Source organism: Capronia epimyces (assembly GCF_000585565.1).
Source record: "Capronia epimyces CBS 606.96 chromosome Unknown aczIQ-supercont1.3, whole genome shotgun sequence".
Lineage (NCBI taxonomy): Eukaryota > Fungi > Ascomycota > Eurotiomycetes > Chaetothyriales > Herpotrichiellaceae > Capronia > Capronia epimyces.
In genome coordinates, this window is record NW_006912906.1 from 515,429 (window position 1) to 531,783 (window position 16,355).

A 16,355-nucleotide genomic window follows, 5' to 3' on the forward strand; every position below is an offset into this window, starting at 1 on the left:
TGGAAGGGTATGATGGTGGAAGGGTATGATGGTGGAAGGGTATAATGGTGGAAGGGTATGATGGTGGAAGGGTATGATGGTGGAAGGGTATGATGGTGGAAGGGTATGATGGTGGAAGGGTATGATGGATGAAAGGGTATGATGGTGGAAGGGTATGATGATAAGAGGGTATGATGGATGAAAGGGTATGATGAGGATGGAAGGGTATGATGAGGATGGAAGGGTATGATGAGGATGGAAGGGTATGATAAGGGTGGAAGGGTATGAAGCATGTGTGTGTGTGGGGGGGGGGGGAATGGGAGGAAATGCGTTCTTCCAAATCATGTGACTCACTTGTTGGCTTTTGCAACTCCAACCTTGAGAGGCTGACGAGCTGGCATGCAAGGCATGATGGCGATGACACGAGACTTGCCCTTGGTGCCAGATGCAGCCTCGGGAGAGAAGGTAGTGGGGTTTGTAGAGGGAGTACCATGAGAGGAGGTCTCATTCTCGGAATGAGGGCTGGAGGCCATGCCAGTACAACGAATGGACGACATGGTGGCAACGACTGCTAGTTGCTGTCTGCAGAGACTCTGTTAGCTGGCTCAATGTTGTGGGGGAGAGATGGGAGATGGGAGATGGGAGATGGGTTATGGGTGTTGTTTTGGGGGATGTTGACACAGTGCCAATTCAGCCCGCTGATTTGCAACGGCTGCGACGACGTGTCAACGAGGACGACGAGACTGCGGCTTGCCAGCAAGGCGATGCCACAGTCTCTGAGGGCAGGATCATGCAGAATTGGGCAAGGGAAAGGATGGATTGGGGCTGATTGAGATGGTTGAGGCGTGGCACTCTCTTCTCATTTCGAGACGAATTTGAGTGCCACAACCCACAACCAACAATCTGGGTGGATTTGGAACTTACTGAGGGCAACGGAGTTGCAGTAATGCAGTGGAAGGAGTGTAGCAGTGTGCTGTGCAAAGAATGAGATGCTTTGGGGAGGAATAGAGAATGAAAAGGTGGGTTTGGTAGAGAGTGTTGATGGAGTGAGAGAGAGGAATGTTTTGAAAGTTGAGTTGAGTTGGAGGGCGAGCAGATATTTGTAGTAGGGCAAGAGGTGCCTGTGTGGGAGCGACCCAAGAAGGAATAGACCGCATCGGCGTCGACGACGACCAGAAGAGGCGTGTTGGTGCGTCGACAGGGCGACGACGAGCAGGGCAAGTGAGAGCTGGGGAACAGCAGGCGTGACGACGACATCATGGCCAGCCATGCAATGCTGCGAGGGGCGATGACACCACCGTGTAGCTCTCCATACAATTAGTATGGCAGGGAACATGCCTCCCACATCGCAGCAGGCCGACGACGATGCTATCAACCCGTCTCAAGCTCCCACCTGCCCGCAGCCAGACTCACTGCGGCTCTCACCTCTCGCCTCACCAGCCCACGACATCATAGACATCATAGGCGGGGCGACGACATCATGGAAAGCAACGGAAAGCGACGACCTCATCCGCACCGCACCAGAGCTTAGCAGCTTAGCAGCACAGCAGCACAGCAGCGATGCCAACAGGCCTTGAATGTACCATGACCATGACCATCCCATCACCATCACACTGTGAACAACAGTGATAGACAGGGCCAGGACCAGAGCCAGGGCCAGGGCCTTGCTTGATATGAAGAAGAGAAGCAGCCTCAACAACCATCATATCCATTTAGATATCCAGCTCCCATCCGCTGCCAATTCATTCATTCACCGAATTGGTTTGCGTGCAGTGCAGTGCAGTACAGTGCAGTACAGTGCATCTGTGGTCAGTGTTCTTTGGTTGATCTCCCCCTTCTCTCTCTGTCTCTCTCTCTGTCTCTCTCTGTGTGTGTGTGCCCACCTGTCCTAGCAGGTGGCCTGGTCACCAGCTTCCCCCAGCCCAGAGAACCAGAGAAATCTCTGTCCCCAGCTCGAGCTGGTGTCCCCACGGTCTCTCAGTTCTCACAGAATGGAGCGTTGATTAGTATCTCATAGTATGATATATTTACCTTGGTGGCCCTTGTCTCTTCCTTCTCCTGTCGGAGCTTTCCCCTTCATTGCTTTGAAACTGACTTGCCTCTTCACAGAGTTACCCTCTGCTACGAACTGACCGGGTGCAGCTCCGACCTCCTGCTGAGTCCACTGTCAACACATACTTGGTATCGACAGTGACTACCTGCTCTCACGGGCCCTCAACCCTCGACAAGTGGAGGAGCCCGGTGAAGGCGGACAGACAGGGTGAAGGAGAGAAAGAGAAGAGTAGCAAGGACAAGGACAAGGGCAAGAACAAGAACAAGGAAGGAGCGATGAAGTCGGGATGGTGGAGTCGCTGTTCGGCAGATCGACAGCTAGAATGCCTTGGCATGCCGCTATCTCTCAAGGCGTTAGCGCTGATACTGTATCAAAGAGCGGGATTTTGATGGCCTTGATCACGTGGACGGGATTCATCGGTCATGTTCCAGACCAGGCAAGCAGAGACAGAGACAGGAGTGCCACCTCTACTTTGTCTGGTTCATATCCTAGGCACAGACACAATATCACAATAGCAAGATTGTTACCCCTGAAGAGCCTCTCCTCTCAAATGAACAAACATGCTCATCGTCTGATATCCAATTGCTGACAGCGTCCGCTCGAAGACGCGTCGTCCAAACCCAGCTCACCTCCCACGCCCGAGATCAAAGAAGTGAGGCTTAAGGGGGTGACGCTGTCTCTCTCCACAGACGTCCCTCGTACCTCGGATGAAACATCATGCCTTCAATAGCCCGCTACAGAAATGACACAAGCAGCGTGCTCCAGCAGGTACACAGACCAACAGAATGGCGTTGATTCGGATCCCTGGCTAACAAACACGGTTCCAGATCGTCACCTCGTCGTCGGAAGCGGACACCCTGGACCAGCTGATTCCGTACATCAAAGACTACAGCTATGGCAACAAGACGTCGCATCTTCTGGGCCAGCTGGCCGACCTGGCCGCGGAGCGAGAGGCCGAGATCGAACGGCAATGCAATAGTAACCACCAAGAATTCGTCAAATCCGTCAACCAGTTGCTCCGCATCCGCGAGGGCACCGTGACACTGACCAACGAGATCCTCGAGCTGAACCAGTCCATCCAGGCCAGCACCGAGAACCTGGTGGCGCAGAAGAAAGCCCTGGTCGAGTCGCGCGGCGTGAGGCAGAACATCGACGACGCCAGCCACGCCCTGCAGGACTGTCTGGAGGTGCTCCGGCTGGCCAACCAAGTGCAAGAACTGCGCGACCAAAAGAAGCACTATGCTGCGCTGCGGGCCCTGGACGAGCTCCAGACCGTGCATCTGCAAAGTGTGACGCAGTATAAGTTGAGCGAGCTGATCCAGAAATCCGTCCCCGCCACCCAAAAGGCGATCGCCGAGGCCGTCATGGCCGACCTCAATACCTGGCTGTTCCGGGTGCGGGAGATGTCGCAATATCTTGGCGAACTGTCCTTCTATCACACCGAACTGCGCAAGCAGCGGCTCAAAGAACGGGCTGAGAAGGATGCATACTTGGCCAATTTCAAGCTGAACTCGGCCATCGAGCTGGTGGGCGACGAGCATGAAGAGTTCGACCTCCTCAAGAGCGAGGACCTCGAGGTCGACTTCTCGCCTCTATTCGAGGCCTTACACATCCACCGATCATTAGGTCAGATGGACAAGTTCAAAGCCGACTACGCCAGCAGCCGCCGGGCGCAACGCGACCTGCTGCTACAAAACTCCATCTCGCTGGTTGACGACGAGTTGGGCGACCTACACACTCTGCTGGAAGACATTGCCGGCTTTACCATCATGGAGCGCGCGACAATGAAGAAGATTCCCGACCTACGGTCTACGATCGACGTTGAGGAGCTGTGGGATTCGCTCTGCCAAACCGCCATCTCCCTCATGTCCAAGGCGCTCTCGGCCGTCGACAATGCCGAACACTTGCTGAAGATCAAGAACCTGATCTCGGTCTTCATCCAGACGATGAATGGCTTCAACTTTAGCACGGCGGCCGTACAGAACTTTGTGCTCGTGCTGTTCGACAAGTACGCCGAGCTGCTGAAGCAGCGATTCAGCGAGGACTTTATCGAGATCGTCGGGACTGACGACTACATGCCCATGCCGATCCAGAACGCCGAGGAGTTCGAGAAGGTCGTCAATGTCTCGTGGTACACGCCGGACCGGCCGGTGCACGAAATGGCCTTCCCGACCGTGTTCCCCTTTTCGCAAATGTACCCTCTGTGCTGCATCGACATCCGCAACTTCGTCAACCAGTTCTATTTCTTCGCGGCGCAGGACGACAACACGATCTCGCCGCTGGCCGGCAAGATCGACGCCGAACTGCTCACGTCGCTCGACGACCTGTTGAGTAGTAAGGTGTGTGCCAGCCTGGTGTCGAAACTGTCGTCGCAATATCTCGGCCAGATCGTGCAGATCCTGATCAACCTGTCGCACTTCACCGCGGCCTGTCATGAGCTGGAGAAGCTGCTGGCCACGGCGCGCTCGTCGACGACGGACCCGGGCCCGCCCATCTCTCTGCGCGCGACCGCGCAGTTCTTCCTGCACCAGAAGACGGCGGAGAATCGGATCTTCGAGCTGGTCAACAGCAAGGTGAGCGACCTGATCGAGACGGCCGAGTACGACTGGCTGAGCCGCGAGCTGCCGGTGGAGCCGTCCAACTACATTCTGACGGTGACGCGCTACTTGTCCAACATCATCAACTCGGTGCTGCTGTCGCTGCCGTCGTCCCTGAAGGATCTGATGCTCTTCAACGCCGTCTCGCACACGGCCAGCTCGATTCTGGCCCTGCCGCTGTCCCCGAGCGTCGAGCGCATCACCACCACCACCATCGCCCAGCTGTCCATGGACATCGACCACTTCCGCAGCTACGTCGAGACCTTGCCCAACAACTCCATCCTGCTGGAGTCGCTGGATGAGCTGATCCAGACCGTCGCCCTCATGGCCACGGACCAGCCCGACGAGTTCTACGACATTTCGCTCCGCAACAAGAAGTACCGCAACGTCGACCCGCTCAAGGGGCCGCAGCTGCTGGAGAAGGTCGTCCACGTCAATGTGCAATCGCCCACCGCTGGCACTGGCAGTGGACACGATCGCGGCGCAAGTACGAACAGTAGTGGAAGCATGCAGAGTCCCGGGTTGCTTCATCACGGGAGCGCGGCTGGCAGGACGCCAAACACGTTTGCCGCGTTGCAGAACCGCTTCATGCACGGAGGAAGATGATCGAGCCGCTGTGGTCTGCTTGCAGGAGGAGTAATTAGGACGCGCCGAGGACGAAGATGAGGACGAAGATGAGGACGAAGATGAACAGTCGGCCATGTTATGTATGTCTACGCGATGGGTACGGCCTAGCCCAGCCTAGCCTGCCAGGTCGCGAAATCTTTTGATTTGGAGCAAGAGTCACGGTCCGATCCTCTCAGAGGCACAAGAGAGACAAGACGTATCAACTACTAGGTACTTAAGGTAGTCCTCACAGGCTGGGCCTGTCTACATGTAGCAGCTCTGAACCAATCGACTGTCCTTGTCCTCGGCCAGCTCACACAAGACTCCGAGTCTCTACCACTATTAATACTCCGTAGACTTGTAGATATATCCTCTGCGACGGATATTGGATATTGGATATTAAATAATAACCCAGCCACCCAAAACCCAAGGCCTTGATTGATCTCCACGATCCAAAGAGAGAGGTGACATGTGGCATTTCCTATCTTACCTCTAGGTAATTATCCGTACAGGAATAGTTTCATCCTCACTTTATCATTCAAAGTACGAGTACATGTTACTCCGGCGCTGGGGTTGGTGTGAGATTCCGTACTGAGGTTTGGCTTTGCTTATCTTTGCTGTACAAAAAGAAGAATCATTCAATAGTATGCATCGTAATTTACTGGGATTCGCAAATCAAGACTCCTGCAATCGCAATAGACAACCTTCTTCGTCGACCCATGGTATCAAATCAATCTTCAAGCTGCTCTGGGGGGGGGTTTTTTTTCTTGCAATAAATCGCCTTCTTCCATCTAACTCCCGCGGGACAAAAGCCATCCAAGCCCCCAAACCACGTACCACGTGTTTCACTACTATCCTGGCCCATAACCTTGCTCGTTGACTGGTTCATTTCGACCAGCAGTCCCAGGCCTCGGTCCGCCATATCCTTGGCTAGGTGGCCGTTGACCTGCTAGATTGGGGTACATCTGTAGCAGTAAAACGATTAGTTAGATCAACTTCATCTCCCCTTCTGTCATGCCCAGTATAGACAGCAACACTCTTACCCACTCGACAATCAAGCAGACAAGATCCTTGATACGGGGGGCGCCTGGCCATTATGGATGTCGACCTACCTGTTGCGCACTACCACCACCAAACTGTCCTTGTGTATACGGGTTGTATATGTCACCACTGCCAAACATCTGCGGAGGCTGGCCGTATCCTTGATTTGGGTCCTGTTGACTATCTCCGCCCAGATGCGCCGGATACATTTGAGCTCGTCCGTATTGCTGGTCGGGAGGCCCCATTGTGCCGTGCTGCGACAGGCCGTAGTCAGGCGGCGCCATCTGCTGTTGCGGACCCGGTTGTTGCTGTTGCGGGACTTGATTTGCACCACCTTGACCACTAGTATTTGGTCTTTTGGAGCTGCTGCCTGCGCCTTCTTCTCGGGGCACAATGTCGATGAGAAAGTCGAACATATCACTCTTGGCCAGCGCTGCGGCAATGTCACTTCTTTGTAAAGTCCTCCTCTTGTTGTCCTCGGCGTGTATCCATGCGCGCATGGTCAATTCCGTGATGAAGATGTCACATCCTTTTGCAAAGAGAATGGGTGCTTCGGCAGAGATCATTTTGACCTCGGGATCGGCTTTCATAACCTTCTTGATGCGCGCCAGTGGGAGCTGATGGATCTTGAAATCGTGGGTATCGGTTTCGAGGTGGTTGATCGTCTGCTGCCAATAAGTTGCGAGGATCTCGCGCGAGGGCCCGGTGAGGCCTTGATTGATCTGTAATGGGACTGAAATCAGCTCGCTGCTCTTCGAGACTTGGAGTGCGAACAACTACTCACATTAGACCATAATCCAGAATATAGTTCCGTGTGAGGAACGTATCCTTGGGCCGATAGCTGTAGTCCAAGTCAGCCTCTTGCTCCGAGAAATTGACGGAACAGTCTTTCTCGATCCAGCCATAATTTGGGGTCTGGCACAATTCCTAGGACCGTTCAAGGAGAGGAGAATTGGATCACTTACAGCAGCGCTAGCTCCATAATGTCCTCCTTGGCCTACATGGGAAAGTCAGTGATAAGTAAAAGGGAAAAGAATGCACTGAATCACTTACTTATGTCATATACCGGAGGCGCATTTGGCGGGTTCTTCTGGTCCATACTGATGTGGAGGTCCGGAATGACGGACTAGTAGGACAGTTGAGAATGACCAGGCGCCAGGACAAAAAGAGGATTGAGTCGGAGGGCGCAGATATGTCCAGAAATGAACAAGCGACAAGTCCACGCAGAATCGGGTGGAGGCTGTTCGAGAGGCTGGGAACACGGCTTTGATCGTCGCGCAGTTGTTCTCGTTCAGGCGAATGATGGCGATGGTTGCGCCAGGTCGAAATCAAAGCCGAGACCGATGTCAATGGGCCCGTCCAAGTTGTGAGAATGACGGGGGCACCGAGTAATGAGTAATGATAGAAACGCAGCAGGGTGTGATGGCGAACAGAAGTCGGTGAAGTGGCTGGAGCTGTGACTTATTCGGGTCGCGGTCGGTGCAGAGGGAGTAGTCAATCGGCGGGGTCGCAAACTGCGCTGCGCAAATTCAAACTGCTCCCTAGCCGAACACTGCACACTGGCCACTACAAGTCATCGCCAGATCGCGGCACTACTACTACAATCGATAGATGGATGGAAAGCACTGACAGCAACGAAGTTTTTATGTCTACTTCCTCGCTCCTTCGAACTCGACCGTGCCTTGCGACAGCTCCACCTCCACCTGCGATGTCAACAATGGGCTCCAATCGGACTTGTGTAGACAACAATTAGCGTTCCAGGGCGACCAGTTGGTGGCCACTCTCGATCATAATCACTCTGCCTATCAGAGGGGTGGGAACCGTGCTGGCTCAGTCAGCCTCACTCTCAATTTCAGGAACGTAAAGTCTGCAGAGGAATCAGATGTCGGCTAGTTTTCAGGACGTTCCCTGTCTTGGTCAAGTCCGGCGAGGCCAAAAAAAGGTCTACCAACCATGTCATCAAGCGGTCAAGAAACGTGGTTATTTACAAGGCTGGGAATGACTTGCATCTGCTCTCTTCCCCCTACTTTTGTGGGATTTGTGCCTGAGGATCAGAGGAGATCCTGATAGTCCGAGACCTGATCGACCAAGGTAATGATGCAAGGCCGCAGGAGGTCGGGTCGGCAACGCCTCACCCAGACGTCAATGTCCAGAGCTCATCAACAAGCATAAGGAAAAAAGCGTCGCCCTGAGTTGGGTATCAATGCAGATGATGTGCTGGGGGAGAGCCTCCTTAGCCTCCCTACGACGAGGGCCTAAGGCTCAGGGCTGGGGGACGGAGGAGGGTTTGCCCGCCCGGCAATACTCGGCACACCTGCCTATAATAGACTCAGGTGCCGCAAGTCTGCAAATTTCTTGCTGTCCGGATACACAGTCTACCGCAGTTTCAGGCTTGCAGGTTTTCTGCTGCCCTGCCACGATCCTCTAGCGAGCCGCTATGAGTGAAATCCTGACAGATGAGCAGATAGACCAACTTCTGGCAGAGGCCGAGGCCCGCCTGCGGGAGCAGGCCGTGCTTTTGTCAACACCATCAGGCGCAGATGAGATCAGTCTCGACACCACCGAGGCCAAAGCCAAAGAAAGAAAGCCGTATGCGAACCGAGTAACGAATGCTTGATCCTCAACTAATCCTTCTCTAGTCTGCCCAAATTACGACATGGCCTCGGCCAGCAGACCTATATCAAGGATAATCAGGGAGTTGCCCTGACAAAACCTCAGGCAACGATCCCTCGAGATCAACGCAAGCTTGCCGACGGATTAAGGCCTGTTGAAGTAGCTGAGAAGTCAAAGAAAATTGTACGTGTCCATCTCCTCTCTCCTTCAGAGCCCGCTTCAAGCGCCTCATATGAGGAAAACAAATCCCATTTTTCTCCTTGACGCAGATCAGCAGTCCATTTTGGCCTGCCCTGCTTCCGTGAGAGTATTATATTCATAGTTACTCTGATTCTTGATTGATACGCCCAGCTTTACATGGAAAGCTTGCTGGACCGTGACTGACATTACTAGAATGACCAGCTCTCTGCCGGCCCCGACTGGTTCGACTTGCCGAAGACCAACTTGACTCCTCAATTAAAACGCGACCTGCAACTCATTCAAATGCGATCAGTCCTCGATCCACACCGGCACTACAAGAAGAACAACCGGAAGGGAAAGGTTCCTACTTTCTCGCAAACCGGAACCGTCATTGAAGGGCCTACCGAGTTCTACAGCTCCAGAATCAACAAGAAGGACCGTCATAAGACTTTCGTTGAGGAAGCTATAGCTGCCGAGAAAGAGAACGGGCGGTTAAAGAGAAAGTATAGTGAAGTCCAAGAGGCGAAGACCAGTGGCCAAAAAGCACATTACAAGAAAGTATTGGCCAAACGGAAGAAGAAGCCTTGAAACACAGGATCAAAGGCCCCTTCTGGGGCTTATGATTACGGACCTGAATCACTTGCCAGATCTGTCTTTCGAGGAGATAACATATTCACTGCCAAACCGATCGTTGGCTCCGAGTCTGGAGAAGCACATCGGGGCCGGGGCCGGACCCCATTCAAGGCTCGATCGTTGGTGCACTGGTCTGTTCTACTTGAGATCGTGTCGCAGCCTGAGACAGATCAGGTCATACTGCACAGCCATGACTCCTGCAAACTGGCCCTCCTACTTTGTAAGGGGGCAGGAATGCTCGCTCATGTTTTGAGGCGCACGATAGAGCTCTAGAGCCGTGGGCCTACGAGTTAGATTTAAAATCTCGATAGAAAGACCCTGAAGACGCCCGGCGTGCAGATGATCGAAGAGCATGGGATCGGGGCCAGAAGCCTGATCGACTGGATGTATGGGGAGTGTGCTATATAGCCACCAGAGCTGCGCTTGCCGTCTCCCAAAGGATTTCATGACCCTGCGGCGGACCTGGTTACGTCCTTAGCGATAAACCACTGTAGGAATTGCAAGTCAGCATTTCAATCTGAACTTCTTCCCACGTTCTCGACCAATGTCGCTTATCTTGATTCGCTGTCCTTGTTACTTGTATCTGATCTGATCAACTCGCGTGCTTATTGATTCTCATCCACTCAATTCTACTATTCCACCGCTAGCTTCAGAGATATCACTGACTCGGGGTTGATCTTGGCCTGGACCAACGGTTTCCTGTCACCTAAGTCCTCTGGCGCCACCGTTCCCACAAAGCACCCGTCAAAGCTGTCACCATGACCCTAAATGACGACGTACGGTACAAGTGGCGCGATGTACGACGACACTGTCCCTGACGATCCCGAGTTCGCTACGACCGAATTGAGAGACCAAAAGAGAAGGGTTTCAGACACGTGGGTACCTTGGAGGGCAGATTGGAGATGATCAGGAGTTCTGCAGGGCCCAGGGGCCCAGGAGGCGGGCTGGTCTACCGACAACTGTCAATGGCTCTCCAGCTGAATCAATACGAATCATCTGCCGCCTTTTCACGATGATCAATGTTGTCCCTCCAGTCGTCTGGTCGGAGAAACTAGCAGCACGTATTTGTGAGACACACCGTCAGACAGAATCACCAACGCAGAAACAACACATTCAAGGAACGCCGAGTTCCCTCCCGCCACTGGCCCGAAACATTCGCAGGCCTGTTTGGGGTCGATTCTTACTCTGTGTAAGGCTCAGCGGCTGGCCTGACCAAGGATGCTCAAATGCTGCTCCGGTTTCGCGGGCATTTCCAGCCTCTCGCGACGCCAATCGCATGAGGCTCGCTTCGGTAGCAGAAGTCTGCGCCTTGACTCCGCCCCCATTGGCATGATATCTTTAGCTTGCGCCACAAAAGCAGACCGCAGACCCCAGACTGTCTACTAAGCTCTTTTCAGTCACAGCCTGGTCACCGACTGGGTTAACTTGGCTATCATCCTAGGTCTCTTCGACGGAGGCCCCAACCACCGACAAAGTGACATGGCACCGTCTGTTTCGGGGCCAGATCCAGCTCCATCATACCTCCTTGCACCGATCTTCTTGAACCTGTCCTCAACCCTGATCGTTGCTTTGTCTTCAGCAGCATCAATCTACAATGCGTTCGAGGAACCAGACCTTGTCGCAAATTAGCACAACAAACACTAACTAAACAGATTTCGGTTAGGGACACACCTCGAAACGATAGCAACTTTATCATGACTTCAATCCTACGACTCAGTAAGGACCGGTCATCCTTTCTGTTCAGACGACAAAATCAGGACAACCAAGTAGGCCGCTCTTCCTCAAGCCTCGGCCATCGCCTGCCTGATATCTCTCTCGTCGATACTCGCTCGTTCGCGGATCTCTTTGACCAGTTCACGACCCAGGCACAACCTGGGGATTGTTCGAATGCTCAGCTACATTCGGGATCTGAGAAGCATACTCAGAAGCAAGCAAATCAAGCCAGCATCAAGATCAACAGAAATGACTCGACAACGTCATCTTGCTACTCTCAGCCAAGTCAGAGGGAAAGCGAGTACTCGCCTCTCGTGACCAGGCATTCATCGAGCTCCAGTTACACTCCAGAGCCTCCATTTACTACGTCGAAGTCTCCTTCGCTAAGGACTCGGGCCCTCCATGCCGGGAAAGGGCCTTACACTGCTACTCAAGATTCACGCTCGACGACCGATCCATCATCACTGATGGTCTCTCCACTGCCGCCAAATCTCGACAAGCCTCTTCCACCTGGTCCGTCTGAGGGACAGAAGGCTTCAAGGTCGGCATCAGATCTGCTTCTCCCGCACACGGCTACAGAACTCCCTTCGGAGACTTTCTTACCATCAAAGCCTCAGTCGGCCCCCAGCCCAATCCAGCAAGCCTTATCTCGACCAGAGAGAGCGGCCGCTTTAGAGAGTATATCCGGAGCCGAGGCAATATCAGAACTCCCATCCTGGACAACGAGATCAATTCGGCCACCAGTGGGAAAGGCCGTCTCCCATAGCCACCGAAGGCATCGCTCTGCCTCGGAGACAGTTGTGCAGGAGAGCCCATTTTTGGGAAACACACGGTCTCGACGAAGCAGTGCAGATTTCTCAAGGCTAAGCTCAACCCAACAACGCGTCTCACGATCGGCAAAGGAACAATCAAAACAGCTCTACAAGCCCATCACAGCAACAACGGCCGAACACGTAATCTACAAAATCATGTGCAACCTGCACAGTGTCCACGACCTGCAGTCCATTGCCATGGTCAGCAAAGGCTTTTTGCGGACTTTTCAACGCAATCAGTCTAACCTAGTCAGCCATTTGGTATTCAAGACGTCCCGAGCCGCGTGGGAGCTTCGCCGCAGTATACTTGCTATGAAAGGATCAAACACCTTTGTCTTGAAAGACTTCAATCGGGATTGCAGCACCCTTGCCGCCCTCAAAGCTTATATCGTAGCTCACTGTAGCTCGAGCTGCAAACCAAGTACACTTGTCGGCCTTCTCGGTCAAGACGAAAGAAGAGGGGCCGAGATTGACGATGCTCTCTGGCGCATATGGACTTTCTGCACATTATTCGGCAACACCGTCGGACGACCGGGAGGCTCCAAGATAGAGATCGACTGGCTCAATGGCAGCAGAGCGCCGAATAACAAACAGCTAGGTGCCGGTTTTGCTGTCGGCAATGGACAAGGACTCACCATCCAAGAACTCGAGGACATGAACGAGATGTGGCAGTGCTTACAAGCCCTTCTCTCTGGCTTCCGAGGCAGGGAAGACGAGGCCAAACAGTTTGGTGTCTTTGATAACGGGCACCTTCAGGAGACGATGATGGAGAGCGAACACCTTGCCGAGTGGATCTCGTATCTCCTCTCACTGGGGCCCCAGACAATCCTTTCTGTGTCTTCGTGTTCATTTGAACGGGCGAGGATGCTCGGATTGACAAATTGGTCTGCTTCACTCGCAGGGGAAAGTCGCACATCCTTCCTACTGGCGTCTATCACACAGGTTTACCAAGAAAGAGTCCTGGAAGAAGCTACCTTGAAGGCCATCCGATTTTCACTTCCCCGCGCCCCTATTCACCGGCCTACCAGATCATTTGAAGAGCGACAAGAATCATCTATTCCACCCCACCGGGCAGCCACGCGCCAGCCACAATCTCTGCGGATCGATACCTCCAACACTAGAAGGCGCCCAATATCGGTTGACGCCCTTGGAAATGCCAGGCTGGAGATTCGCCCAGACTGTGATCCGGCTAGATCTCATGACCGGACTTCCCACGCGTTTCTTGCCTCACCAACGGCAGACCCAACACTGTTTTATGCCTTGAATACAACCTCCACTGCGAGCACCAAGCTTGGCGCCACGCTTTTCCCAATGGACTACGCCAACCCGACACCTCGAGTGCCTTTTCCTGCTCCCGAAAAGCCAGCAGCGACGGGGACTGGGGTGGTGGATCCGGTTGACAAAGCAATGGCATTCCTAGTACGCGAACTGGGCTTTAATGAGTCAAGAGCGAGAAAAGCACTTGCCATGTGTGATACCGGCTCTGGGATTGACTTGCAGAAAGCCGTTGATCTGCTGGCAGTCGACTTGAAAGCTTCCAAGGAACAGTTCTCGTTGCCAGTGGAACTGCCCACGCCTGTTGAGGTTCCGAGTCCGAACAGGCTCAGAAAGCAGTCCAAACCCTATTGCGATGGCCAGTGTAAACAGCCAGGCACCATGACCCATTCGCGGAGCCGGTCCGAAGGTGCTATCACTGACATTTCCATCAGTCCCGTGTCTGCAACGAACGAAAGTGAATGGCAAGATACAATGTCTCCACTAGTTGCTTCGCCCATGTCAGCCAATCGAGCAAGGGCTGCTGCAATGCATCGCGGACCAAGCAGGCCGGCGAAGACGTGGAAAGTCCTCGGCATGGACACCAAGCTGAAGCGGAAGAACACCGTACTTGGCATAGATGAGTATCAGGCCAAAGTCGAACGGAGGAAGAGCATACGAGCCGTAAACGAAGCTTCCGATCCGCGGGCCAAAGACAGCATGAGCAAGAATCTTCTTGGTCTAGGACTGGCAGCTGTGGGCAGTCCGGCAGCCAAAGGCCCCGGAGAGCAACCTGAGCATGTCCGTCAACAAGAGAGGTACAAGAAGGGGAAGAGCAGCGCCAGCTGCATGCCTAGATATGCATGACTCCACCAAGTGCGGAATGAGGAACGTACAGTCAATGGTACCAATCGAATTCGCAACGAGCAATGAGCAATGACCAATGACCAACGACCAACGAACGAGCAACGAGCAACGAACAACGGACGAACGAGCCCCCGAGCATATGCAGTGGTGTAGTCGTTGTCCTATCTCCTAGAACCTCCTCCGCATGACGGGAGGCATGTCGATGACATGGGGTTTCATTTGTTTCATACCGCACATGGGCGGGTGCTGCTTTTCCAACGGCCGGCGTGACAACACAGGTCCGTCGAAGCCTCAAAACCACACAAATTTATCTCTTTTTTCGGGGGCACGCCGACACGAACCCAGCATTGCTTACATACGCATTACACAGATAGATGAAGCGACTCGACTGATGAATCTCAAGGACAGCAGGGGCTGGAAACAGAGGATCGGTGACGATGACGATGACGACCAACCACACCAATAAACACTGCATTCCCACGACCCACGAGTCCACGACGTATATATATATCCATGACCACGCCAGATACGGATACGGATACACATCTAACGAATATTCGAATACACACGGTCTTGTATATAGCACTGATACCCGCAACGCAAAAGCACATGCCAGACACCCGCAACCCAACGCAAAAGTACATGGCCAAACATTCAATCCCTCCTGCAGCATCCGGCTGGACTTTGAACTTGAAGAAGGCCCCTCAGCCTTTGCTTTGGGGGTCTACAGCCTAGGCGAACAGAGCCTTACGTGGGCTTAGGCCCTGGAACAGGACGGAGGTCGTCCGTCTCCCTTTTTGCTGGGCAGAGGCGGGCGCCATGTCCTCTCGTACAGTGAGGGAGGTAGACAATATCCTCATCACAGCATTAGACTCGAGAGACACGGGGCACGGAGATATATATGCAGAAGGCGCATTGCGGACCATGATTCGGGATTTCAAGAACCAGACGTAGGATGGATTCTATGAGAAATATGACAGACAGCTTTTCCTTCTCCTTCTCCTTTTCCATCTTCTTTCTCCTCTTTCACGCCTCACGCCCAATTCTTCGGGGATGACCACGCTGTATTTAGCATGCGTCACTCTCTCGCTTTCTCACGAGCTGCTCTGCTCCCTGACCTTTACCATTGATGCGGTGGGGTCATATCGGCGACGGCTGGAAGCAGAGATCAAAGAAGATAGAAGTAGTAGTAGAAGTAGAGCAGCAGCACAATCCCGAACCAAAATCAAAACCATGGTCGGTCACGATACGTCTGGGATTCATGACTTCGAGCCATCTTCTGGTGGCAGACGGTGGCCTGCTCATCGGGACGAGAGCATGCGTGTTGATCAATCGATTCCATCGTCCACGATACATGGCATGTAATAGTACTTGTCCCTTTGCTCGGTGCTGAAGACATTCCTCTGTTCCGGCAGATGCTATTCCCGCGTCAGTCTCATCTCGAGGCGGACGAGCCTCAAGCCCTCTGAGGACGCTGCATCTCTTCTCTCTGGGTGCCCTACAGAGGAGCGGCTTCAAAGGAAACGATATGGGAGTAGGGCGGCTAAGGGCAGCAGCGGGCCCTTCTGTGCTATAGATGCAGGCTTCCTCCACAATCGTATTCTTCCGTGATCCGTGAAAAGCGACTTTGGCGTCGCCCGTCGGCAACGAAGCTGGTGCTCCCAAGACCAAGGCCAATATACCCTGCACAGGCGTCGACTTGAATCCCACACGCTTCTTGTGCTTGCTCGCCAAAGAAATGTACATGCTCCTTAGCCCGGTTGGAGGGGAAAGCCACCGTATGTCAGTCCCTGTACATTTGTAGACACAGTACCTGGTGCCCTGGTCGGAAAGCGGGACTGGTATTGTCTAGGAGCGGGCACTGGGTGAAGACAGGACACGGCGTCCTGCTCTGAGCCTCAGCCCGGCCAACCAAGTTATGCAGAGGAACAGTGCATGCTCAAATGTCGCCGATAGCACATCAGATCTCCAAAGGGTACTGTTTTGGGACGCGGCGAACCCGATCAT

At 53.5% G+C, this 16,355-nt stretch overlaps 5 protein-coding genes across 5 annotated transcripts in view; 3 read left to right on the forward strand and 2 right to left on the reverse strand.

Moving 5' to 3' along the window:
* A1O3_03447 (uncharacterized protein) overlaps nucleotides 1-536 on the reverse strand; it is a gene marked incomplete at both ends in the record, with an annotated part of 3,093 nt that extends 2,557 nt beyond the window's left edge. Inside the window, one exon of the mRNA XM_007733585.1 lies at nucleotides 334-536. Within this exon, the coding sequence (XP_007731775.1) occupies nucleotides 334-536 (203 nt within the window). The remainder of the gene's footprint in view (nucleotides 1-333) is intronic.
* Nucleotides 537-2,749: 2,213 nt separating this feature from the next.
* Nucleotides 2,750-5,235, forward strand: A1O3_03448 (uncharacterized protein; the record flags this gene model as incomplete). The annotated part of the gene is made up of 2 exons (XM_007733586.1): nucleotides 2,750-2,800; nucleotides 2,860-5,235. 2 exons carry the CDS (start codon nucleotides 2,750-2,752, stop codon nucleotides 5,233-5,235), a joined length of 2,427 nt encoding a protein of 808 aa, XP_007731776.1.
* Nucleotides 5,236-6,329: 1,094 nt separating this feature from the next.
* Nucleotides 6,330-7,375, reverse strand: A1O3_03449 (uncharacterized protein; the record flags this gene model as incomplete). Its single annotated transcript, XM_007733587.1, has 4 exons — nucleotides 6,330-6,998; nucleotides 7,061-7,117; nucleotides 7,242-7,273; nucleotides 7,330-7,375. 4 exons carry the CDS (start codon nucleotides 7,373-7,375, stop codon nucleotides 6,330-6,332), a joined length of 804 nt encoding a protein of 267 aa, XP_007731777.1.
* Nucleotides 7,376-8,713: 1,338 nt separating this feature from the next.
* On the forward strand, nucleotides 8,714-9,657 carry A1O3_03450 (uncharacterized protein; the record flags this gene model as incomplete). Its single annotated transcript, XM_007733588.1, has 3 exons — nucleotides 8,714-8,865; nucleotides 8,916-9,072; nucleotides 9,283-9,657. 3 exons carry the CDS (start codon nucleotides 8,714-8,716, stop codon nucleotides 9,655-9,657), a joined length of 684 nt encoding a protein of 227 aa, XP_007731778.1.
* A 2,726-nt stretch (nucleotides 9,658-12,383) lies between these two features.
* Nucleotides 12,384-14,348, forward strand: A1O3_03451 (uncharacterized protein; the record flags this gene model as incomplete). The annotated part of the gene is made up of 1 exon (XM_007733589.1): nucleotides 12,384-14,348. One exon carries the CDS (start codon nucleotides 12,384-12,386, stop codon nucleotides 14,346-14,348), a length of 1,965 nt encoding a protein of 654 aa, XP_007731779.1.
* Nucleotides 14,349-16,355: the final 2,007 nt, after the last annotated feature.